The sequence below is a fragment of the Xiphias gladius genome, chromosome 14 (genome assembly GCF_016859285.1).
Source record: "Xiphias gladius isolate SHS-SW01 ecotype Sanya breed wild chromosome 14, ASM1685928v1, whole genome shotgun sequence".
Lineage (NCBI taxonomy): Eukaryota > Metazoa > Chordata > Actinopteri > Istiophoriformes > Xiphiidae > Xiphias > Xiphias gladius.
Window position 1 is genome coordinate 6,668,169 of NC_053413.1, and position 26,635 is coordinate 6,694,803.

General features: G+C 41.1%; 1 protein-coding gene across 5 annotated transcripts in view; it reads left to right on the plus strand.

The window, feature by feature from the left end:
- Window positions 1-26,635, plus strand: part of rnf220a (ring finger protein 220a) — a 184,641-nt gene that overhangs the window by 131,668 nt on the left and 26,338 nt on the right. For 2 of the 5 annotated variants that reach the window (XM_040143500.1, XM_040143503.1), the window contains exons 3-8: window positions 387-516; window positions 7,878-7,926; window positions 12,087-12,182; window positions 15,368-15,410; window positions 18,422-18,546; window positions 20,609-20,738. In XM_040143500.1, the coding sequence (XP_039999434.1) occupies window positions 387-516; window positions 7,878-7,926; window positions 12,087-12,182; window positions 15,368-15,410; window positions 18,422-18,546; window positions 20,609-20,738 (573 nt within the window). Of the gene's footprint in view, window positions 1-386; window positions 517-7,877; window positions 7,927-12,086; window positions 12,183-14,946; window positions 15,204-15,367; window positions 15,411-18,421; window positions 18,547-20,608; window positions 20,739-26,635 lie in introns of those variants that run through there. The other 3 variants (XM_040143502.1, XM_040143504.1, XM_040143505.1) reach the window with 2 other exon arrangements.

Below are 26,635 nucleotides of genomic sequence, written 5' to 3' on the forward strand. Positions count from 1 at the left end.
GACCAGGCCGTACAACTCTATGGAATGTGTGTAGCATGAAATGCACAAACTCAAACACAGACAGATACATTTGATTTGTCTTGGTGAAACTATTTGGACAATGTGTTGAAGCCTCTGCGCAAGAGATAACCAGTAACTGCAGTAATCTGTCTTATTAATCTTCATAGCGCTAGCAGCAGCTCCCGACAGATTAAACAGACAAAAAGCAAAAATCTGATCATCAGCGGTCACTTGAGATTCATTTGAGACTCATTCTGGTGCCCTATGTAGACGAAATCCAAATATAATGTATCTGAAAACAAGAAATGTATGGGTGCCTGGCTCATGTTTGTCCTATACACGTACTGATGTTTATCTCTTTGTCTTGCTCCCTGTCTTGTCTCCAGGTAAAAAGAAGATGTCCCTGTACGACAGCCAGGCTCCAGTCTGTCCCATCTGCCAGGTTCTGCTCAGGCCCGGAGAGCTACAGGAACACATGGAGACAGAGATAGAGAGGCTAGCTACCATGTGCCTCAGGTAGGCCCTAACTACATCTCCCTCTTTCTCTCCCACACACTCACACACAGTTTACAGATTACAGAGACTGAGCTAACCAGCCAAGTCAGCTAACCAGATAAAACATGTAAATAGTTTTGTGGAGGTTAGACAACTTTTTTCAGTTCTGAAAGAGACTAGCTCGCTTTTCCCTGTTTTCAGTCTAAGTGCTAAGCTAAGCTAAACACAACTCTGCATATCTTTGTTCCCCAAAATGTATGTTGAGGAATTTTTTTAATATTCCTCCAGTCTGAATGTCAAGAAAAGTCTGATAAGTTAATTTAACATATGTCATCATTAATTTGTTTGGGTCAAGTGACATTATCTGGATACTAATATAGCAGGAAAGGTAAACTTTTAGGCATTAACAAGATGAATATTTTTTTCAGTCATAGAGTGAGGGCTGAGCTTAACCTCAGCTTTTATGTCAGGCTCAATGACCTCATTTTTTCTAAGCAGAAATTTTGGTGCCATAAACCCGCATAAAAGGCAAAGGCATGCGGTCAACGTAGAGCTAAGTGTTTCCTACAGGAATTAGGATTCCAACCTGTGACCTGTTCACTGCCGCCCCCTTCTTCTCCTCGTGACAGTTGCACGAGCTGTTTTATGGTGGATAAATCAACTACAAGCCCTTTTAACGATGGGACACAACCATTAGGATCCATATTTCACCTTGACCGCACGTCTGGCTGTGTGTACGTGTGTGTGTGTGTGTGTGTGTGTGTGTGTGTGTGTGTGTGTGTGTGTGTGTGTGTTAGTGTACATACGCGTGTGGCCTGTGTGTGGGTGTGTTGGTGTGTGACCCGACGTCCACCTAAGCGGCCCAGCTTTATGATAGTGCCCATTAACCCGGAGGAACAGGGCAACAGATAGCGTCACCCCACGTGGAAATCACACTTCATTTACCCCCGTTTACACCTGCTATACCCCTCCTCCTGCCTGTACACCAGTCCTCCTTATTCCGCCTCTCCTCCTCTCCGCTGTCACGACCCTATTCTCCTTTCCTGCCTGCTTGTTTTCCCATCTCTACATCTTTCTCTTTTGTCTTTAATCCTCCCTGTTCTCTGTTATCTTTTCCTTCTCCATTGTTTTTATAAACCCCTACTCTTGTTCTCACTCTTAAAGCTGTAAGCTAACATTTAATCTGCTATCACCCCCCCCCCCAAACCACAGCACTGACCTAGGATAAACCCATTGTCCTCAGAGTAAATGGGTCAACATGTGTAACTGTTCTTGGCTTTGTGAGGAGGAAAGGATGTATGCAGAGACAGAGAGACAGTTAGGGAGGAAGCTTATATTAATTATGTAAAAAAGAAAGATTGTTACGCATCTGGCTGCATTCCTTAACTCAAAAATCAATCAGAAGTGATTGTGAAGAATCACTGATTGTGATTGTGAAGAAGTTAGAAAAAGAATGGATGAAAGGAAAAAAACTTTACAATAAAAAATATGTAGGAAACTAAATGAGAAGAGGAATTGAAAAAAAAACTTTGACAAAAAAAAATTGGAAAAGTTCCACTTGGAATTTTCAGCCACATCTCACGGCCTTCGTCAGTGGATAGAGTTTGCGCGGTTGTCACGGCAGTAGTTTAGTTGATGTCCAAAATTCCCTAAGGTCATGAAAACTACTAAACCATCAAGAAACCCCTTCTGCTGATGAAGACCATGAGACGTGGCTGAAAACCAAGAAAGTGTGATACCGTGTGAAACGGTGTATGTGTATGTGCTTTAATAATTGATTAAGGTTAGTAGTCTGCCCTTCCCTCTGTGGGTCTGAGATACTCCATGAGCCTGGGGAAGCTCAAAACCCAACACACACACTCACACACACAGTTATTTAAGGAAACAGCGTCATCCCTGGGTGAGAGGGGATGGTGGCCAAAGTCACGGCTGACCAATTTAGCTGCTCACCCTTAACCCATCCTACACATACAGACACCACAAGAAAAAAGGAGGGCAATGGAGGAGGGAGAAAAGAGGGATGCAACGGATACAATTTTAAGATCTTTGGAGAGAAACGTTCCTTTACACACACGCAAAAACACAAAAAGTCTCAGTGTGACTGCGTATGTTTGTGCATGTTTGAGGGTAATGCGAGCAGGAGATGAAATAGAGGCCGAAAGCGTGTGTGTCTGTGTGTGTTATATCACGAAAGCAAGCTCATTCTATATCTCACACACACACACACACACACACACACACACACACACACACACACACACACACACACACACACACACACACACACACACACACACACTGTCTCTCCCGCTCCCCCTCTCTGGCACTCTGCATGGTAGCAGCCATCATTGAAAGTGACAGTGGGAATTTGGTCCAATTTGTAGTAAATTTGCCTTTAATGACGACCAGCACTTGCGGAATGAAAGAGCTGTGGGTATGGAGACGAAGGTGTGCGCGCTTGAGTATCCTGGTGTGAAAAATGTCTGTGCCCCATATCTGCCTGGTCTCCTCTATAGATATCTGACCCTCAGTGTGTTTGTTTTCTATTTCTTCTTCTCTCTTTTCTGTCCTGTTCTCCCTGTGTCTGTGTGTGTGTGTGTCTGTGTCTGTGTGTGTGTGTGCGTGTGTGTGTGCGTGCATGCGTGTGTGTATTTGATTACAACTGCCAACCTGTCCTCTCTTGTGACGCTGAGCTCTGTCGCGTGTTCGTGGGCCACAGCTTCTCATGTACGGACATGGAAATCGCACACACATATAGTTGGGAAAATGAAAATCTATCATGCCCTGTACATGTCAGGTGGCTCATGGGGGCAAAGTAATCTACATACCCCATCAGCCCTCCTCTTCATACCCGCACCCCTCTTCTTCTTCCTCCTCCTCCTCTATAATCAATTTGCCTCCACTAGAAGAGCTCCCACCTCTCTAGCAGACAACAAAAAAAGGCAAAAAGCAATCAGTATCTTGAGATTAGCACCATCCCTGCATTTCTCCTTCCATCTATTCCCCACAACTGCCGCTGGAAAAACTCTCCCTCTCTCTCTCTCTCACTCTCTGTCGTCCTTTGGTAGGTAGTGGAGATGGGAGGGGCGGAGGCCCCTGCTAGCTGTCAGTCAAACCTAGTCTGTTTCTACGGGTGTAAGATTGATTCAGATTTAACCAGGTTTGGGGAGGGCGGGCAGTTTTGCTGAATGGTATTGCTTCCAAATTACTCATCAACCCAATGCAAACTAATGTTGTACCCACTACTGACATAGGAGCTTGGTCCAGATAAAACTATATAGCTGATATCATCTCTCAGTGTTGGAGCTTCTTTTGGATTACTTTACCCTGATTGTTTTTGAAATACAGTACATTTTTTCTAGTGGTTGTAATAATTTCAAAATGATGCACAATATTAGATGGCTATCAGGCTGTTACATTTTTTCAGTTTCCTGACATGTTTTAGATGCAGGGATTTTACAACAACATTATATTACTGGAGCTACTGATCACCACATCAGACAATGAGCATTAATCATGGGGTAATCACAACGATCTTGTACACAAAATTTTCTGGAGTCACAAAAAAATTACTCATCTCAGATGAAATTTAGGATGATTCCTCGCTATAGTGATAAGGTATCGTGACCAACGCGAAGCAGTGTAGATTAATAAAACACCACTCCACCGGACATGAAGGGCAGTTTACCCATCACCAAGAGCATTACTCTGCCTACAAGACCAGTTGTACATGGTACAATGTTTTCTGTGGCTCCGAAGAGAGTTTCCCTAAATATGCGTTAATTTGGCGTTAGACTTAAAAATTATAACAGAAAGCCTGACAATGAAGGTCCACATGAAGGACATTGTCCAGTGGGACAATGCGTTAAAAGATTAGTTTGAAGCGGCAACATGCCCCTCACCTGTCTCCCCCTGTTCACGCGCATGCCTTATTACCACAACGCATTTTAAATTGCTTCATGTCTTATCGTTCCTCCTGTCTTTCTGTGTGTTTGTTTCACTTTGCTGTGCCGCTCATTTCCACTCTCTTCTCCTTGCTTTGAAATGGCAGGCAGCTGGAATTTCCAGCCCCATAACCCTCGCCATCAAAAATTCATAGAACCGGGCAAACAGACGTGTGAAGCTGGGAGAAGAGGCGGCGATGATACACCAACTCTCCCATCACTCCCTCTCTTTCTTTCTCTCATTTTCTGTCTTCTTTCATCTTTCCCTCGCTCGATCTCTGTCTTTATGTTGCCCGTTCTTCCTCCCTCACCACATCTCTCTCTCACCTCACATTTCATCTCCTTCTACCTCTTTTCTCTCCCCCCCTCTCACTCTCCTTTCATCTCTCTATCATCCCCTCTGTCATTGTGGCAATTTTCTCCCATCGTGGCAGGCATGCGATTGCTGTCCTCTCTCACTCTCTCTTCCTCTCTCTCCCTCTCCCTCCTTCTCTTGTCGCTGTTTGACACTGTCAACAAGCAGGTAGAGGTGGCTGTTATTGTTGATGCCTTTGCAGAGGTTCCAGGTAATGAATAAAAGAGAGATAGTAGGAGAAGGAGAGAGAGATGACAGAGATAGAAAAGGGGTAAGATAGGTGTGTGTATGTGTGTGTGTGTGTGTGTGTGTGTGTGGGTGGGGGGGGGGGGCAGATTCCCCTGCATTACACGGCAGCTTGACTGTGTCACCCATGTTTATTCTCTTTGTTGGTGGAGGTGAGGCCCACTGTTCAGCTTTCACGCATTTCGAGACATGGACACATGACACAGACACACATTAGTGGGAGATGCATATGCACCTCCACAGATACACGCACACAGCTCAGAAACGGTAATGACACGTTTTCACAGACAAGTTCACCATGAAAAAAGGCTTTTAATGCATGCGAACACATGTATGTACTGTACACTGATATATTGTCTTCGCTACTCATTCAACTAATTCATCTCAGAACAAAAAAGAATCAGTCACACCAGTGCAGCAATGAAGACTAACGGAAACTAATGACAACTAATAACTAATGTTGATAATACCTAACAACTCAATAGGCTAATATCTACTCATTTGATCAATTTTTCTGATGTATTTTGTCAAGTTTTGGTTTAAAGCTACATTAAAGATGCATTGAAATAATGCCTTTTTAAGCTTTAACCCTGGGGTATCTTTTAGTACATGCCAAATCTTTGTCAAAAAAAAAATCATGTTTGAGTAATTATGTATCAAAATTCCTCTCTTTTCTCTTCCGGTACAATATTATTGGGAGTGTATATATAAATATACAATTAAATACAATTCAGGTGACTAGCTAATCCATCTCATCATATAAAATGGTTAGCCTTGTAGGTTGTAGCTTCTATCTGAGCAGACAGCAGGAGGTTTGTGTTTGGATTTTAGTTGGCAAAGAATGTACTACTACATTTTCAAAAGAGGGTGGTTGTGGTTTAGTTCATTCATTTTTCCTTCATCCACCTGCCGAGCTAGGAGTGGTTGTGGAGGTTAACCATTCATTACAGATTACCTATTTCAACGCAGCTCTGAATCTCACCACGTTCACTAACTTTTGAACATTCCAGTCCAATGTGGACGATTTAATCAAAGCCCATTCTTAATTATACCCAGCCCACATTTTCCATTTCACTCTGAAATATGGCACATTTAGGAGCCAAAGGGGGACTCAAGCAATTTAATATTTGCACTTCTACCAAGATGAAGGACTCAAAAAAGACAGATTAGGAATAAATTGTTAAAATCAAAGCACCGCTACTTTGATTTTGAGGCCAACAAATTTAGTCCCTCCCATGTGTCAAGCCCCAAAAACACTTGATCTCACATTTCCCATCATGCTCTCTGCCCGATAAACACCCACATATTCAAAATCCACACGTCAGGTTTGCGACGCAGGCTCTCTGTTATCAACTTGTCACCAAGACCAAGCCGAGATATCCCCGGTGATATCATCAGGGTTATTTCCTCAGACTTGACAAAGCTCCTCCCTGAACAACAGGGGATATTACTCAACTGTTATTAAGAGTTGAGTAGTGCTCCCAGTGACTAATAAACTGGTTTTTGTGAGAAAATGCATGGCTATTGCCTTTAGTTGAGGTGTAAACTCACGGTTTTGCACCCAAAAAATTAAGGTTCCAGAGTAATGTCAAACATTTATTTTTAAGATAGAAAAATGAAGTAGACCTTATAGCACAGAATTTGTATAAAGAAAGAATGCTTTCACAGTAGGTTACTTCATACATCCATCTGCCTATCTCATATATTCCTTACTAACTCTGTGCAGTTATGCATTATATTTCAGTGGTCTTATATTTTCTTTGTCTTGCACTTACATCTTTTTGTGCACCACTTTGTAAATTCTTCTTTCAGATAAGGGACATATAAATAAGGCTTCTTATTCTTATTATCCACCCATCCATCCATTGAAAAAGGATATCCCTTGTCTGCCAAGGCATGCTGTCAGATTAGAGGTCGCGCTCAATTCAGTTTCAGGCCGCATTCTTTCCAAGGTTTGCCACTGACTGTCTGTGAGTGTGTGTGTGTGTGTGTGTGTGTGCGCGCCCGCGCGCGTGTTTGTGTCCAAGGAGGTCTGGAGTGCTAACAGGGTCTCGGCAAACATGACAACCCTGCCTCACTTTGTCAATGTCAAGCCTGTCGCAACACTTCAAGAGGCTTGGAGAAATTTATCTCTGTGTTCGGGTGAAAGTCAGTGCAAAAGGGAAAGAGAAAGACGCAGAGGCAGAAAGGGAGCAATGAGGGCAGAGAGAAAGAGAGAAAAGGGGGAAAAGCGAAAGATGAAAGGGTGAATAAAAAGAAAGGAGAGAACAACACATCAGTTGAGAATGGGTAAATGAAAAGAATCAGACAGTAAAAGTGTCAGAAAAAGAGATCACAAGCAAAGTAACATGTGAATTGAATGTGTCTGTTTTGTTGGCAGAATACAGGCTAGTTAATATATTTTGATTTTCCATCATTCATCTCCAATCTAAAATGCTACACAACACACACACCCATGTATTCCTTCAAATACCCTCAAACCAAATAGAATGAGTTGGATGGCTGGCTGGATGGATGGATGGATGGATGGATAGATGGATGGATGGATGGATGGATGGATGCATAAAGAACATGAATGAATGTGTAAAGATGTTGCCAAATTGAATCAGGCGTATTGGTCTAACCCATTTATAAAATTACTGGATATTCCATGACTTCTTCATAAAATTCATAGAAGTCTCTAGTGATAGGGATCTGGAAAATACCTTAAAAAAACACGTCACTTCAGAAATACTCTATGTTAGTACACTAGAGAACAACAAGACATGTAACCAGATTAAACTCTGCACTGCATTATGTAATATAATCACTATATTCTGTATTTTTCGTTACTGCAGTAAGAACCCTTCACCCAAGGATGGAGCAGCAACTCCGGGAACCCCTAAGGTGAGATCAACCTCATTTTCTCATACGACATGTAATTTGCCATTTGTGTTCGTTTTCATTCTGGTGGAAATCAACAACGTCACTCATCTCTTCGTCTCTCTTTATCTCCACCTATATTTAAAATCTAAGTACAAGTTTATTTGTACTTTGTGGAAGGCAAAAATGACACCCTCTGCCAATCAGAAGTGATGATTAACATGGCCATGCATCAAAACCATTTTTATCAGCAATGATATAGTCCAAAATTAGAAAGGTAGATGTGTGCATGTGTCCATCTATCGGAGCTGTTACTCTGAGGCTCTGACGCTGATACTCTGTTCCTCTCTGCTGCACTAAGGGTAAATCAGCTGTACTGTAGGCCTCTGTTTTATATCTTACAAACACACACACACACACTTAAACACACACACACACACACACACACACACACACACACACACACACACACACACACACACACACACACACACGCACACACACACACACCAGACACACACACACACACGCACACACAGAAGTACCAGTCTCCTGTGATCCAACAGGCAGCCGGGCCAAGAGGCACTGTACTGTGATTGTTCCAATTAGAGAGACAAAGAGAGGGACGCCGACAGACAGGAAAAGAAGAAAAAAGAGAAGAAAAAGACAGATAACGTCAAACTGTAGGAAGACAGATTCATGATTCCATCAAGCAGCATTCCCTTATAGTTTCTGCCTCCACTAACTCATCTGAGCACATCACTAGCTGCCAGACCAAGACCCCTTTTTAAAAAGAAAAGAAGACCTTTCCACATCTTTAACATGTTCCCTAGATAGTAATTTCATTTTTTTTTTTAAAGTCTAACTCTCACTGCAGGACTCTGAATAAGATGCAGGGGCTTTGGATAGACTTGATAAAATAAAGAATAAAGACAGAGAGGAAATAACAAGATGATGAGATGGTTTTCTGAGGGTAACCAACTTGTTTCAAGAAATTACTTCACATGGCACTGCAAAACTACCTCTTCTTGTTTCACTGAAATTCAAATAATTTCAAATCTTACGATTGTCTGCCTTGGTCTTTTTTCCATTATCAGGTTCTGTCATACATGAAATGCTTGTTCATAAACATCGTGGCTTCCTTTTTCCTGTAGCTTTTTCCGACACTTTTTCTCTGTTTTGCAGATTTTTGCAGATTTCCTTTCTTTTCATCCCTTCCTATTCCTAAGAACAGCGGATGTTGTATCCTGTAGAGATTGTAAAACTTTTTGAAGCATACTTGTGGTTTTGGTCATTAAACTAACCTATACACATAAAGTTTATATAGGCTGGTATAATGTAAAAGCACAGTAGAATCACTTTAGACGTTAACATGAATTGTTAAAGTCTGATTACAGTATTTGTGAAAACGGTTTAACTTCCTGACATCCAGTGCTACAAAAACAGGTGAAGTTCCTTGAATGTGGATATCCTCACTTTGGAGAGCTTTACAGTACAGTTAAGCACTCCTGTCTCTGGGTTATCACTTACACTGCTTTCATACTGGGAACTGCCGCTGGATTACTCCACCCTGTCAAGAATTAAAGTCCAGGAAATGAACATTTTTGATGGTATATGATATGACATAGTTGTAGATTTGTGGAGACTTAATCCAATATGGCTGAAAACCTGCAGTCTGGTTGCGTATATAGCTCTACTCTGCCCTTCATTATTGCTAAGACCTGTGCCAAAGTTTTCTGAAAGAACCCCTAAAGTGATCAGGTGCTCCATCATTTCCATGTTTGTGTTTGACTTCTAACTAAACCATGTGAAAGTCAGATGCCCTACTGCAGAAAAAGTGCATATAACGTGCACATGAATGCAACATGAGAGTTCTAGGATCCATTTTCATTCCCACACACCTTTGGGTGCTGACCCAGGCTTAGAGCATTGCTCACAGCACCGTGGGTGGGCTTGTACTTGAGAAAGGCAGACAGAGCAGGGTTGAGGAGTGAGTGCTGGCCTTCCTCTCTGACCGTGACTGCGCATCTCACCACTGTTGTTTAGTATTCAGCGGCAGGGCACGGAGAATGGAGAGGGCCAGTCTGAAGCACATGGGCCTGTTGTTGCCGTCTCCTCTACAGTATGCACCACCCAGCCCCGTTAGACCGGAGATTAACCCCAGCGCACCTCCTTATGGGGTGTTAGGCCCCCTTGCTAAACTAAGGTGACTGGGTTAGAGGAGAAACATGTGACATAAATACACCCATACTACATCATTTCACATGCACATGTAAAGATTTAGACACATTCTTGCCTTTTTCTTATTGCCTATAGTGTTGATTTGCACTTACAAAACTTCAAATTTTTACAATGCAGATTCCCATAACCCAACTGAATGTAGCCTCGAATGCAACCTTCTGTAGCCAATCCTTTTGCAAGTTGCCTTAATTGGTTGGTTTAAAAGACCAAAATTTCAATGGAAGATCTTCATTTATATTGTAGAATACCGTTAAATGTCATATTCTAATGATAAAACTTAAGCATATTCCCAGACGCCCCCAGGTAAATGATTCCTGACCTTTTTAAACCTGGGTAAAAGAGGAAAAAAGGACCGCCTCCCCAACACACACACACACACACACACACACACACACACACACACACACACACAGAGGCATAAAAGTACCATGCATAATGTCCAATTTACTGTGGCAGCACTGGAGGTTGGTCATTTCTCACATATTATTATTAGATTACTGCTGTCGAGCACTTAAGCCTCTGCTCTGCCCCTTTCCACTTGATTAATAGGAGACGACTGTAAATACAAATATTTCATAGCTGCCTTGTAAAAAAGAAAAAAAGTAGCAGCCCAGGCACACATGGAAACAAAAGCACACACACACACACACATCTACACACACACACACACACAACTGTCAGGACTAAGCCTTGTAAAAAAGGGATATTGCCTCTCATTTCTTCTCTTGTTCTCTTTTTTATCTGCTTGCTTCTTGTTCACTTGAGGAATTCCCTGGATTGTCTTTGTCACAGAGTGGGTTAGAAGCTGATATCATTTTATATGTGTGTGTCTATGAGGGAGAAAGCCAGAGTGTGTTGTGAGACAGATTTATGGACAGGCAGTGTCCCGTAATGTCAGACAGTTACTCTCCTCCTTTTCCAATGTTTACCCTTCCTCCTCTTTCCTCGTCATCTCCTGCTTCCTCTTTTTTTCAGTCTCTCATTCTTCCCTAACTCCTCTTAATGTCCCATAAACATTAACTCTAATCAGTGGAAGGGATTTTATAGGCAAAGTCGGGCAGGTTACAGTCATCATCGATGACGTGTCGCTCTAAGCATCTGTGGCAATAACACTCTTGAAAAAGTCCAAGGGTAAAGATTCCCCACTTCTTTTTTTTCTTTTCTATGTAAGAGATCTGCCCAGAGATATGACGGACTACATGTTGGTACCTGACAAATCATAACTTGCGGTCTTTCACCACTTGCATGATGTCATCAGAAGGAGGCGCCAGGGACCGACCTCCGGGAAGAAGAATGTAAACACAGAATGGACTCCGAAATTTCGACGCCTTCCAGTGCTTGAACTTAAACTGAATTTTCAATTCCTTTTGCCGCTTACAAATCAAATGATACTTTAACTTCACTCAGCACTTACATTTATATTGACACTTCAGCTTCATTCTTTTTTTTACACTTGAACTTAAAACTTCAGCTCCTTTCAGCTCTTCCATTTTAACTGCTTTTCAAATTCTCTCATTATTCCACCTTCGACTGCCATTTGAGCCACAACTTCAAAATTTCAGCAGCCAGCACACAAATGTTTTCTTCACAGCTTTTATCCTTGTCTACTTGGAGCACTGGGTCCGTGGACTTTTGCAATAACATAAAAAAACCAAGGGACCTTATGGACATGTTAAATCATTCAAATGGTCTTATTGTCAAGCCAAGCTGAGGTGTAGCATGCAGTGAACAGTGAAATTGTATCTTTTTTTCACAGATCTAAATTTCTTTGGAAACATCATTACTCTTGCCTTGTCCATGTTTATTGATTGTCCCCATGCAGCAACTGTCATGCGAGGACAGGTGCAGGTGTAATCATCGCTCCAGAGGTGATAATATAACAAGATCATCTGCATATAGAAGACATTTTATTTCTCTCTCTCTCTCCCTCTCCTTCCCTCTAGTCGATGCTGTTGTCTGTGCACATCAAGCGTGAGGGAGAGTCTCCGGTGGTCTCGCCTCTGTCCTCTGAAGACGCCCATCACTCCGACAGATACCAGGTCACACTCACGGACACACAGACACACACACGGACACACAAACACACTTAGAAGACTTGAATCAGCCAGGTTGACATCATTCTTCCCATTAGCCACTAAGCTCACTTATCCCCCTTAATTTGAAAGGCGAAATTTAGACGATCTTGTATTTTCTTCTATAATTTTGTTTCTGCTTAGTTTATCAGTTTATGTGAAATGTATCCTTTTTACATAAGCTCAAAGCAAAGTGTGTATATACAGTACAGTGAGTCAGCTTCATATTATGACATACTATATACCACTAATATTTAAGGAATAATACTCAATAAGTTATACCTTTGCTTATGGTAACAACCACATGCATTGTATTTCTGGAATGTACACCTTGTCCAGTATTAATCCGTGTAGCCAATCATAATTTAGAATACTCAGTGGCCATGATATAACAGTAAATATAAACATGGAAATTCCATCGCACTACATAGCACACTCAAATTAATACCCTGAGTCTCCAAGTGAAGTTGTGCTCCTTTAGGCGATATGCAGGTAAATTATAGTAACAGGGACTAAATCGAAGTCCTAATTACCAGAACATCAGTTTTGAAAAATGTAAATGCGAGCCACCTTCTCTGCACTGCGTTTTTGGCCATATTAACAAGGTAGCAACTCATGAGACTTCCACAGTGTACTGAATCAAATTGTGAACCTAATTATGACAAATGTGTAAGAGTATAGCAGGGGATGATGGTAGATTTTGGTTTTTACGCCCTCTTAGCAGTTAAGTTGACCAACAGGCCATTCTTCTTAAACCTCAGCTGTCTTTAAAGCCCTCCCTGACTGCTTTTATCTCTTATATTCATCAAAGTTTGTTCGCGTAATTCTTCTGGCCATGATGTATCTCTGGGTTAAGTGGGTTTCCCCCTTACACCATAAAATAAGAACTATTAAGTCCATGCAGACGTTACATCCATACGTTCAGGATGACACAGCTCATAAAGACCTGATAGCGATAAAGTAGATTTTCTCATTAGGTGAAACTGCTGAAATCACCTTATATTATACAAATGATTAAGTCAATGGTGAGTCTTTTTACCACCCTGAAAATGAAGCATAATGGCAGACTTTGCCACCTCCTCTCTGCCTGTCAGTCTGTCTCAGCATTATTCTCCTCTCTACCTCTTCCCTTCTAAAAACCTGACCTATCTGCAGCCATTCAGGGAGTGTATCATAATGATATGGTAGTATTGGCGATGCACGGCAAGTGGGCCTATAACTCAAGTCCCTTTAGGGAGGGGAGAGTAGGGAGGAGAGGGAAATAGTGAGCAGATGAGCGGAGGGCTAGAACAGAAGGAGGAGGCCTGGCTGCTTGATGGCCCCCGCTGATGGACGACGGGCCGACAGTGAGAGGACCCAACTGCTGCCGACTCACTGCTGCTGTGTCAAAGAGAGGGCATCCATAACTGAATGGGGATGCTTTAGTCAGCACGTACAGTGTAGGACATACAGGCCTCTTGGTTTGAATCCCTGTAGATCCGAGGCATACATTCTGCGAGAGACAGAAGTGGAGAGGATGAGGAAATCTGACCTCACTTCATTTATTTCATAATGCTACGCTTTTAATGTTACGACCATTACTTTTAATGATGCATGGAATTTACCTCAGGCATCCTGGACTACCCTAGACCCCACGTCACAGATTCACTTAGATAAATGTTTGATTTAACTGTACGCCAGTAACTGAATACATTTACTCTTGTACTCCTACTTACTATACTTAAGTGCCTTTTTTTTGTAAGGTACTTGCACTTTACCTGAGTATTTCCAATTGATGCTACTTTTCTACTTCTACTCCACCACATGTCAGAGGGGAATACTGTACTATTTAATCCTCCACATTTATATGACAGCTGTATTTACTAGCTGCTTTACAGATAATACATAAAACATGCAATCCGTTATTAAAGATTAGACCTTTGGTTCTCAAGCTTTTTGGCTTATGACCCCTTACAAAAAAACAGTTGGGGCATCTTGTCAGGTCAAGACCCAAAAATGAAAAATCTCCACAAAAAGCACAGATTAGAGAAAAGTCCAAAATATGAATACAAATTTGTGTAGCAGAGCTTTGGTTTTTTTTCTTTCCTTCCCCATTAATTTCTCACAGCTCCCCAGATTTATCTTGTGGCTCTTTGAAGATGACCCAACCCTTATGTTAGGAACCACTAGAGCCTGTAAAGTTGTAAAAACTATATCAGACACAGGGGGTATTCTTCTGCAGAATTAGTACTTTTACTTTAGCTACTTTAAGCACAATTTGCTGAATGCAGCATTTTTACTTTGCTCTATTGGAACTTTTACTTAAGTAAAGGATCAGAATACTTCCTCCACCACTGACAGTTGCACAATAAAGACTTACGTTTGATTAGTGAGAGCTGCAAAACCAAATAATCTGACACACAAAGAGAAAAGACTAAATATGTGTAGAAACCACCAAAAAACACCAAGGAACTGCTCTTTCAGAGTAAAATGTAGAGCATTTATACAAAAAAACCCACCAAGTAATCAAGCTCAGCAACATCTATGTCACGGTTTTTATTCGGCAAAATGCTCTTATTCTCCTATTTTGTATTAGTTTATATAAACAGCAGTATTTGGAGTCGTAGTGCAATAGTTGTGTATCTAGTGTTGTCTGTACGTAAACACTAAACTCATTACTGAGAAGGAAAGTGGCTAATGAAACCCGCTGCTTCCCCCCAGCGGCCGACATCTGGAACAACATGTGACGATTGCCCACTTCCGTCTCCAACGCGTCACATGATCAAAACAAGCCAACATGGCGTCGGGCTTGAGTAGTATTTGCGGATGCGGGCGCCACTTTCAATCCTTTTCCATCCGTATTAAATTATAGACACAGGCTTTAATTTGCAGTTATGTACCGTATCTGGAAACACATCCGGATATTTTACAGCAGCAAGTTTTAGCGGCTGTAGAAGGAGCTGGGAAAGGAAGCTGACAGTCATGGAGGAGGTGGAAAACAAGAGAGAAGTAGGTTCAGTTGTTGACAGTGCCCCTGTCCCATTAAACAACCCTTCAGCATCCAAAGCAATCTCATTATGAAAAGTTATGTTTTTCCTTGGAAACATTTTATAATGTTTCTTTAGTATCTAATGTATATGTCCTCCCTCTTTTTTTCCCCTTTCTGCTTGCAGACATTTTTACGAGTTCGGGCAAACAGGCAAACAAGATTGAATGGTATGTACACATATCGTCTCATGTCCTGAGTGATACTTAATGTTGCTTTTTAATACACATTATATGGCCTCAATGAATTCATTTTATCTAGCTTTCCTCATTAAGAGTTTATTCGTGTTCCCGAGACATGGTTTTGGTCTCTGAGTCTGCGGAGAAAATATTAAGATTTACTTGACTGAACTTTTAGAGAAAATTAAAACATTAAAATACATCGTGTCATACAAAGCATACATATTATATATGTGACAGTAAATTTCCAGCAGTGTAAATTAATACAGCAGTCAATCACAATTATCATAATTATCATTACCACAAGTATATAATGATATCAGTAATGTCAAAACTCAGGAGACGAAATTGGCTCGTCATGCAGTAAGACTATATGATGGTAGTTAATTACCTGATGTTTTGTCAGTTCTGAAAGGTGTGTGTTTTGCTATGAGATATGTGCTGGGGTGTCGGGATGTCATGTGACACACCTGTGGCTCCTACAGTAGGTTTTTGTTGTTGTTGTTGATCTGTCCCGACAATAACAGTATTCCCCAAACTACACCCAGTGTGTTGTGCTGATAACAAGTATTTTGCATTTGAAGCTTTCAGTGTGTGGGCTAATTGTTGCGTATGCCTGATCCAGGACCTGATGAACTTTTTGTAACATGTTTTTTTTTTCATATGAAAGCATCTCATCCTAGTGTAGCACCTGTTACATTTTAGTTAATTAAAGAATTAAACTTAAGTTAACACTTAACCACTGTTGTAAAGGTATTTTCAGAATCTTCAAACAATTTGGATTATAATCGGTTTTACGGAAAAAAATATTTTAAATCTGCTTTTCAAGTTGTTGCTGTATTTTTCTATTTTTCTTTTGTAGTTGGACATTACATATGTCCTTGCTCTTTTGGTAAAAATGATTTTGATTGAAAATATAACACAGTAAACATGAATATATACTAGTAGAACTGACGTTAAAAATTTAAATATTGCTTCAGTCTCAGCTGCTGAGTATTTATACAACCTTCTGAGTTTTTAAGAGATCGCCAGGTATTTATTTTTGGGAAAATTAGATGCCTAGATCTGTGACTCAAATATAATGGTAGTGTATGAAGGCAAAAACTGGGGCTAAGCCCTGGGATATTTCTGGGGAAAGTGGCGCAGTCTGACAGGCTTTTTTTGAGGCTTCTGAGTTTCTAGCCAGCCAGAACTAACACTGAAACGATACACAGCTGCCCAAGAAGCATTTAGTAGCCAAGTGTCCCATTACTTTGGAACCCCAGTAAATTTTGGCATTACGTGTTTAAAGGGCTATATCTTCCACATAGTTCTTTCTATATTAATGTAAACCTACTCAGATTAAAGCTGAAACTTGGCACTTTAATGTAGTGTCCAATATTTTATTTCAAATTGAATGTGCTGAAATGTTTAACTTTCCAAATACTTCCAGTCTTGACTGCAAACGGTGTTATACAGGTGGCAATGTGGCCGATAGGCTGCAGTTTCAGGGTCCTGGTATTGTGCATGCTGGTTCACTGTTGCACTGTCTTGGTTTACTGGGATACTTGAATAGCATAGAGTCATTGTTTATGTTATTTGTAAGACCTGTGCTTTTCCTGCTATGAAAAGTCGATTATATCTGCTGTGATAAAGATCCATCACATGATGCTAATTTGATCAAAAGAAACTGCTTAGAATACAGTATATATATATTCCTGTAAGCACCTTGCATCAGCCAACATCAACAGATGTTCCTCCTCAGTGACTGCGAATTCTCTCACGTTTTGGAATATTTTGGCACCATTCCCTTGGTAGTGATCATTATCTTAAAAAGGAAGGGTGTTCCTCGATTTTCTCCTTAACATCAAGACCCCATCTGTAGTCTGGCTGTTTTTATCCTCAAATCTAAAATACATTGCAAGATTAGAATTGTCTTCTTGTGTTTTTCATGGGCCAGGGTTGAACAGTGCTGAATTTCTAACGTGGTCTTCAGGTTCAACAGAGATCAGAAGCACACCCACAGCTTCAGCTCCAACACAAATGTCAGTTCACAGTGTTGTTTCTTTTCGGTCTTGATGCAACACAGAGATAATTTGCTTTTAGTCAGAGCCCATGACAAGAGCTGAAGAAGACTTAGTTTAAACTTCGCCCTCCATTACTTTCTCTCCCCTCATGTGGAACCAGGAATCATTCTCATGTGGGGTATAATGGCTGGGGGGGGCCCCAAGATCCCTGCCGGACCTAATTAGCAGCCATTTCGCTTTTGTATTTAACAACGCTCCCCTCGATTAGCGTCAGGGGAGAATTAGCGAGGAGGAGGAGGAGGCTGTTACTCTTTTTAACCCTCCAATCCTCACCCCCTCCATCTTCTTCCCCTACAGTAATAGCGAATTGCCTTATGTCATCCTCCTCCTCCTCTCCCTCCATCCCTTGCCACAGTCCTCTTGGCCGCCTCTGCTTTCCCAGCCAGCTAAAAATTAATGTCCCCACGCACCATTTGCAGTTAAGAAAAAACGACAGAGACTAGGGGCGCAATGACGGCTGTTCTGCTCTGTTAAATTTCTAATTAAATGTGTGTGTGTGTGTGTGTGTGTGTGTGTGGTTGGGGGCAGCTGTGACGAGGGAAGGAGAGAAAAAGAGGAAGAAACAGGGAGAGATGTAGAGTGTCAGAAGAGGATTGACATTGTCACCTCCAGCTCTTGTCATTTCTTTCCTAACACATTTCAGGAGAGGCTGTGTTTAGCCAGCTCAGCCCTCTCTCATATGCCCATAGGCTTGTAAAGAACTGGGAATAGAGGGCAGGCCTATTAAGAAGTTCTAGTACATTCAGTCAAAGAACACATTCATCTTAGATAAATATCCCTGATGCCTTTTTTTAGATACTCTCCTATAGCTTAAAAAAGGGGGTTATTATTGTGTAGGGAAAACCTATATAATTCTAACCATTTAAAACGGGCTTGACATTAAAAATGTGTCTGTCTGTCTCTCTCTTTCTCTTTGATTACTTCCCCCCTTTCCAGCCCGTATAGGGAAGATGAAGAGGAGGAAGCCTGAGGAGGGGGGCCAGGTATGTCCGCTGTGCAGCGCCCCATTGGCTGGGAGCGAGGAGGAGATGAGTAGACATGTGGAACAATGCCTGATCCAGGTAGTACAATCTGGGCCCAGAACCCCGCCTACCGCCATCGGACAGCCTATCAACCCTTCTTTTCCTGTAGATGCTGACCAGTCACCTCTTTACTTCCTGTAGATGCTGTCCAGTCACTTCTCTACTGTAGTGAAGATACCAATCAATAGTAACAGTAGTTCATCTAGAGACTGACCACCTCTAAACTTTCTTCAAATGGCAGTACTGCATTCAAATCATATGGGAATAACTGTCTGAAAGACTGAAACATACATACAACTGTGACATTAACATTTTTACGTTTAAACTCATTTTAATCAGAGATGAAAGCTTTTGGTAAACCTTGGTTACACTTAAGCTTTTTCAGAATCAATTTTGCTGACAAAATTCAATTTGCACATGAAAGAAATTTTACTCTTTTTTTTTTTTTTTTTTCTAAAAACATTTCATCAGTTATCAATTGAGTTCATATTTGATAGCAAACTAAATTTTCTAATGCCCTACATGAAATTGATTCCAAGACTTATTAAGAATAATGATCACAAAATTACTGTAGTGTTATGCCTTTTTTTTAAAGTTTTTTTTTTAAACCTACATTTGTCTACTTTACGGACATAGTTGTTTGCATTTACTGCATTTGCACTCACTAAATTTGTAAAGTTTACCACTTCAATGTTGGCATTAACAGTTATTTCAAGTAAGAAGCTCTATTCTGCAGTTTATCCCATACGACATGGATGCATCATATTCATTGGCATGTTGCTCCTGTATGAGCATAACAATCACATCTGAAGTTTCTGTAATTTAAGGTCAGACTTTGCTTGCAGTAGAGGTAGCCCAAACAGAAAAATATTTCCAGTCACTATCTTTCTCAGCCTTTTTTTGTTTTTAATGATCATCCAGTGACAGCCTTTCCTGTTGCAGTTGGGTAACTCTCCTCATTGTACTGGCTTTTATTTTCTTGTAGAGGCTTGGGAGAAACCTTCTTTCTTAGGGTAGACCATTGACAAAAACTCCTCACCACTAATCACCACTCCTCCCGTATCTCACCTCACTGACTGCTATCCATTATACTAGCTTTAGAGACAGTAATATCTCTTTCTCAAGAGTATGCTTTTGTTGTTCCAGTACTGTACCTTACCATGGGAGCTGTGTTCACAGCACAAGATTCCCACACTGATCAGTACTGTAGTACTTTGTGTAGCTCCAGCTTCCAGGCAAGCCTAAAATGTAACTGTCTCCATCACTTTTAACCAGTTGGCTCAAATGTATTGCAGGCAGCGTTTTTGTCTTTGTTCCCTTTCTTCCTTACAGTAATGCAGCTGCACTGCCTTTTTTTTAAAACTCTGAAAAAAGTTTTAAGCAACAATATCATGTACTGAATTTATAAAATAAGTAAACTGTCAAACAGTGCGTTTGGCTAAAGATCAGAATACTCCCTTAATTTCTAGAAAGAGTTTATTCTGAAGCAGTTGCGGAAAGTGTTCCATTATCTACAGAGGACTAACTCACAACTTAATAAAACTTGAGTGAATCACAATTTGAACATTCTTTGGCATATTGTTTTTTCGGCAGATCAATTTCAGACAGTTACAAGGTGTAATAGACTTCATTATAGCACAGCAAAACAAAGCTGATGGAAAAACATTCTCCTTTCTCTCCTTTGCTGTTCAGTTTCAGTTTTTGAGTAAAAATGCCACAAAAGAAGAAAAAAGTAAGAGGTTGAGTTGGTGCACACCCCAAACTCTGAACAGGTTATTTAGAAGAGCGGTGTCTTTTCCCTTGCCATTCTTGTCCTTTGGATATCTTCAGCATTTTAATAGCACAGGACCTGATCACAGCTCCACATGGTTTGGTACAGTATAGGTAAAGTGTGCTATGGAGATCAGGCCTATCCTTCACACCGCTAGTTAAAACAGTAAAGTCATGCACTTTAGGTTGTTGAAATATGGAAGAAAAAAGATATCTCGGTTTCCAAGACATGTGTTTCCACAACAGTTTAAAACATCTACCTTTTTTTTTTTTTCCTTATAAATAGTTTTGATGTAATTAATGTGTGTCCTTGTGTGTGTTCGTGTGTCAGCGTGAGGGTGCGCTAGGAGACGATGACTCTGCAGACATGGATGGAGAGAATGGGCGGGGCTTTGAGGAGTACGAGTGGGCGGGGCAGAAGAGGATCAGAGCTACAGCTTTGCTGGAGGGAGGCTTCAGAGGTACAAACACACACACACTTCATCTCATACAACACTATGCTGCTTGTATTTCATATGATAACTTTCTTTTCAGAGGTAGGTTGTCTTTCCTATCATTCCTGTCATTTTCTGAAGCAGAAATGTTATCAGTGCTGGTGTGTGTGCTGTGTGATGATGTAGGTATGACTGACTGACCTGTCACGGCTCCATGGTTGTGTCCAGTCACAGCAGTTTTCAGTGTGTAGACAGGGTCAGCCTAGCTCCCTGTTTGTTCTCTCCCTTCTTTTTCCCGTCTGCCTGCCTCCTTCTTTGTTTCTCTGCTCTTCCATCATTCCCTCTGTTCCTGTCCAGTGAGAGCAGTGTTAGTTCTGTGAGACCAGTGTTGACCAGGAAGCCGTAATGGTGCCTGTGGTCTGGTAGCAGTGTGGGTTGGCCCGGGGACAGCCCAGCTCAGCTTGGCTCGGCCCTACACAACCCTCTTAGCAAGGGGAAGGAAAACACATTTAGCTGGGCAATTGACCCGCTGGCCACCACTCGTGTGTGTGTGTGTGTGTGTGTGTGTGTGTGAGCCCAGGAATGCAATTATAGAACTGGATGGGAGAGCTGGTCACTGGGGAGCACAGCGGCTGCTCTGTGACACAACACACCTACAGTGCTCCCACTTAGCTCATAGTCCCTGTCTCTTTTTGGTGTCTTCTCAAACCTGTAGTTTCAGTGTGTAGACACAGATGGAGCACTGAAGCTGCTGCTGCTGCTCTGCTAACGTGCTGCTCACGTTAGGTCTCTTGTGTAGACACAGTGTAAAACGATTAACTACCGTCAAACTTGTTGATTAATTTTCAGTAGACCCGAAAATTGCCTAATTGATTATTATTTAAATATTTCAGCAACGTATGCAAGTATGAATTTTTCAATTTCACAAGTATAAGCAGGACTGGGTATCGTTATCAACATTAGTGCTGATACAAGACCTGTGTTTTGGTACTAATAGCAAAATGAAATAAACTGCATTTCAAATACGAAATGTTTTCACACAAGCAACTTTCTTTGAGTAAAATAATCTAAAATTGGAAAAGCAAGGAGTTTAATCCAAGACTGTCTTATCAAAAGAATAGTTAAAGAAGAGTAAGAATTTGAGCAAGTTTTTGATATCAGCTTTCAGCACTTGACAGTTTTCAATGCTGCTACAGTCACATTTTGTTCCGTACCAAACAACTATTGAATTTTGATATGCAGTATAACAGTAGTGGTGACGTAGTGGCGCCTAGCTGCCTTAATAGCATTACTTACAATCATGAATGAGTATTAGGCAGTTGCAAACACTGTTTGCTTGATCTGGATAGAAGAACCAAGTCCATGCCAAATAAAATGGGCCTCTAAACAAAACTTGCAGTTTTATATTTTGAACTGCACTGTGCTCCACAATGGCCTCCTGTTGCGGTCTCAGTTGTGTTTTTGTGTAAAATGTGGAGAAAAACCAAGATAGAGGCAAACCATCAAAAAGTGCACAGATGGAGGTAAAGAGTTGTTGCAATCTCTAAGAGGCTCTTTCGGACTCTCTTGGCTCTGCCTCTGCTTTCATCTGTCCCTCTCCCTGCTCTCCTCTTTCACTCCCTGTTCGATCCGTTGTTAAACACACACATGCTGAGCCTCACCTGCCTCCCTCTCTCCCTCTCCCTCCCTCCCTCTCTTTAAGCCAGAGAGAGAGAGGAGACAAGACAGATCAATGTTGAAATCTCGACTAATCCGCGCCAAGGAGGAGCTCGTGGGGTGGGAGGTGGCTTCTCCACCTGTCCATCCATCTCCCCGATGCTCCGTCCATCCGTTCATCTCTCTTTCACGTCATTAAATGAGCAGACACAGGACCCTTCTGCCGCGCTCTAATAGGGCACCTTGTGATGTGACACAGATAACTGAGGTGGCCTGGGCAGAGCGACTTGAAACCCACACATACACACACACACACACACACTTGGCAGAAAGTTCAGAAGGTGGATTTTGTCTTGAAAGCTCCTCAGTGGTTCTAACACACCGCTGAATCCGGCAGGCTCTCGGCAGGCTAGACGGATATAGAGATGTTGCAGGGGGTCCTCTCAGCTGGCGGGATGAAGAGAGGGCCTATCCCTCTGTGAAGTGCCACCATCCTTCCCTCCCTTTGAGACTGCAAGGAAGAAAGGCAGAGGGAACAAGGCCCTTTCAAGGGGGGGGGGGGAGAGAGAGGAAAAATCGAACAAGATCAGTTTATGATTCAACTCTGTGTGAGGGAAGACTTCCCTATGTCTCGCACCACCCTTACCAGGTTGAAAAGACAGACAGAACAGCAAGAGAGCTTTCTTTATCTGTCTAGTGGACTGTCTAAGTCTCAATTTTTATGAGTCTGAAAGTAACTGTATTTTCCTTCATAAAATTACAGGATACATTAAAGTGTTGTTTGAACACTTTTTTGGTACTAGTGCCATTCTGAGACCAGAGTTTTGTTACTGCTACCAAAACAGTACTTTTTAAACTTTATTTTAAGATAGATAGTTATTTTTTCTGCAAGACAATTAATACCATTTATCATAATTATTTAAAAAAAACAATTAAAAACTACTTCAGTTCTCAAATGTTAAAATATTGTCTTTAAAACTAGCAGCGTCACAAAAACTTTGCCTAAACAAAAACCAGCGACTGTCTGATCAAGCAATAAGTGAACAGGTTTATGACAAATTAAGAATCTGATCAGGCATTCTAAGCCAACTTGACATTTGATGCCATTTGATATGAAAAAAGTATTGAGATTATATACCCAGTCAATGGTTATGATAACTTATAATCATCAAAAGTAATTGCTTAGATCTGGGTACATGGGCAACATCTCTACAACAACGTCTGACTAAGCAAGAAATGGTCAGGCAATCAAATAGGTTGAAAAAAAGCTAAACCACTTCATTTGACAGTAAACTGAAAGTGGACGCGCCGGAAATGTTGACAATAATACCTAATTTCGCAGTAAAATGTATCATATATCAAAGTTGTGTGGGTCTGAGTTAGTCTGTTAACTGTGATGTATATTTGTAAAGGATAGTTTAGGTAATAATTTTATCATTCACCTTAAAATTTTCCAAATAAGTTTGGCTAACCTGAGGATTGTTTTTAAAAGTTGAAAAAAATTGTCTGACTGCTCGTGCTTCTTTCCATGTCGAGCTACATTTAGTGATAATACCATGTTCCCAGATACATTATCTGTAGAGCTGCAACTACCAGTTATTTTCAGTAACGATTCATCTGTGTATTATTTTTCAGTAGATTCAATAATTCTTCAGTATAGTTAAAGCAACATTATGCAACTATTTAACCGTAAAATAACAGCATCAAATTCATTTTGATGTTACAGTGACTAATAATACGGAGAATGATGCCTCTTTCGTTCCCACTCCGCGCCCCGAACGCCTGTTCTTGCACTATGTAGCTTGAGTGGGTACGATCTCTCTCTGCAAGCAGAGAGTATCACTTTACAGCACTATGTCAAACACCACCAACTTTGGGTCTTCAGCTAGCTATAAGAAGAAACTAGCTTGTTATTCTCAGTACAGACATCATGGCAGAGGCGAAGAGACTAGCTCCTAGCATCTACATTTTAGCACACAACTGCGGTGGGTTCAGATGTTTTCGGTCATTCAGATGAGACTAATGCTGACATGACATGCTGACATAACCGCTTAGACTCTGAGCTCAACAGAATTTAACGTGCCTGTAATTAGTATAGTATAATTAGAACAGTATTATCATCAGTGGTAGGAGTGATGGCCAAAACTATGAAATTAATCTCCCCTTAATCAGTAAACTAGCACTGGAACTCCGGAAAACTAGCTAAACCATTTGTTTCTAATGGGAAATGATTTCCAGGTTTTTGCATTATTATTTATAAGTAAGTCTGGTTTGACTGCTATTCATAATTTGTTAGGGATCAGGAAAGGTGTTTTGTTAGTCCATAAATTGAGTGTAAAACAAAATTTACTGTTACATACGCAAGCAATCAAACGGAAAGGAACCAACTGGAAATGAACACATCTTTGAGTAACAACTACAAGTAATATTGAATAAATTGTTATACAAGTAATCCGTACTCTTACTTCTAGTTTTCCATCCTGATCTTCTCAGCAGTCTTGAAAGGGCTCAGTTATATTTAAACATTTTGTTTACTGTATGTTACTGTTCTGTATTTCTCCTGCTGCTATTATTATTACATATTGCTATGTGTGTTTCTCTCTCTTTCTGTTGCTAATTTTGCATTGACATCATCACCAAGCTTGAAAACGAAAACTGTAATTGTAATTGTATGGAACAAAATAGTGGATCTGTTAGTGTAGCCACTGAGAGCCAGATGGAAAGCCAGACAGCTAGATCCTGAGGTTTGAGATGAGGCCGTCCTGGGAGACAGCAAAGAAGAAGAGGGGGATTATTGCAGGTTGAGATGGCCCAGAAGGATTGAGAAAGAGGAGAAATCTTTTCTTTGTAAATGGACTTCAAAGATGGCCGTCTCGTGTCTTTGTATCTTTGTCCCTTTCCCCATCTTTCTCCCTTTCTCCCTCTGACCTGTAAATGGCAGGAAGATAGTGCGATGACCTTTGACACTCCTCCTCTCTGCTTCTTAGGGGGTACCGATAATTGCTATGGTAACGGGATGTTGCCAAGGTCGGTCGATGTGTTGATCTGGGCTCCCAGACAGCCTGATGAGTCCTTTGATCCTGTCTGTCTCTTCAGATCTGTACTCGTAGTGTTGTTGTGGTGACATGTATGTAAATTGAGTGTCTCCTGTGTTGCTGTCATGAAGCATGTAACTCGGACGATAAAATGTGTAGTTAGTATGTTAAGAGTTAACGATATTTGGGAGTTGGTTATGATAATGAGTCAGACCAGGGTGGCTGTGTAGGAGACAGTATATGTGTGTATTGATCCTGTCCTATCTAGCAGAAAAGAGGGGAAACAGTTGATCGAGCAGGACTGGTACAGGAGAGGGAGAAAGAGAACAATTGATACACGAGTGGAGAGAAAATCGAGCGATAAAGGGTGGTGAAAGAGGAGTAAAGAAGCAAACTGTCAAGAAAAGCAAAGTGAAGAAGAGTGGCGAGAGGATAGATGGGAGAAATGTGAAAGACTAAAGGTGATGATACAAAAAAGGGGGGAAAAGAAGGTGAGGAAAGGGGAAATGAAGAGGAAGAGAGGTGAGGGGAAAAAAGGGGGTGGGGGGCATTGGTGCATAATGTGAGTGAAAGTCAGTTAGAGTGGGGCTGACCTTTCCCCAGCCAGATTAGATTGGCCTGCCAAGACTGCTTAGAGGGACAGGTTAAAGCACTGGGAACACATACACACACACAGAGCAAACAGGCCACACATACACTCACAGTGAACACACCACAGATATTTACAGTGTGCATACACACAAATCAGACCATGTGAAATCCAGTTTTGATGTAGATAGACATGCATATCAATACAAAAACACAGCACCATATTCATCTTTAAGAAGGTAAATTTTTTTTTTTAACTATTTTGAATGTATAGCCTATTTCACTGTTTTTTTTTAGACATTTAACTGATAGCTGTGGTCAGAGGGGTCTAGGGCTGCAACTCATTTTTTCAACAGTTTTCATTATCCATTAATCTGCTGATTGTTTTGCTGAATAAATGACACAGTGTTACAGTGTTTCCCCTAAGGTTTTTTCCGCCGCAGGGCTGTTGTGTCAAATGCTTGACACGTATTTATGGGCGTTGGTGGAGGTACAGTTTAAAACGACGTAACAATTGTCATATGATTGTCAAATGTGTTAGTGTACAAGACAAAGTTGCACCAGTTTAGTCTAAGTTTGTACCTATTTCAACTTAGCAGCCCATTTGATCAGGATATTAATAAAACAATGTCGAATTGATTATGT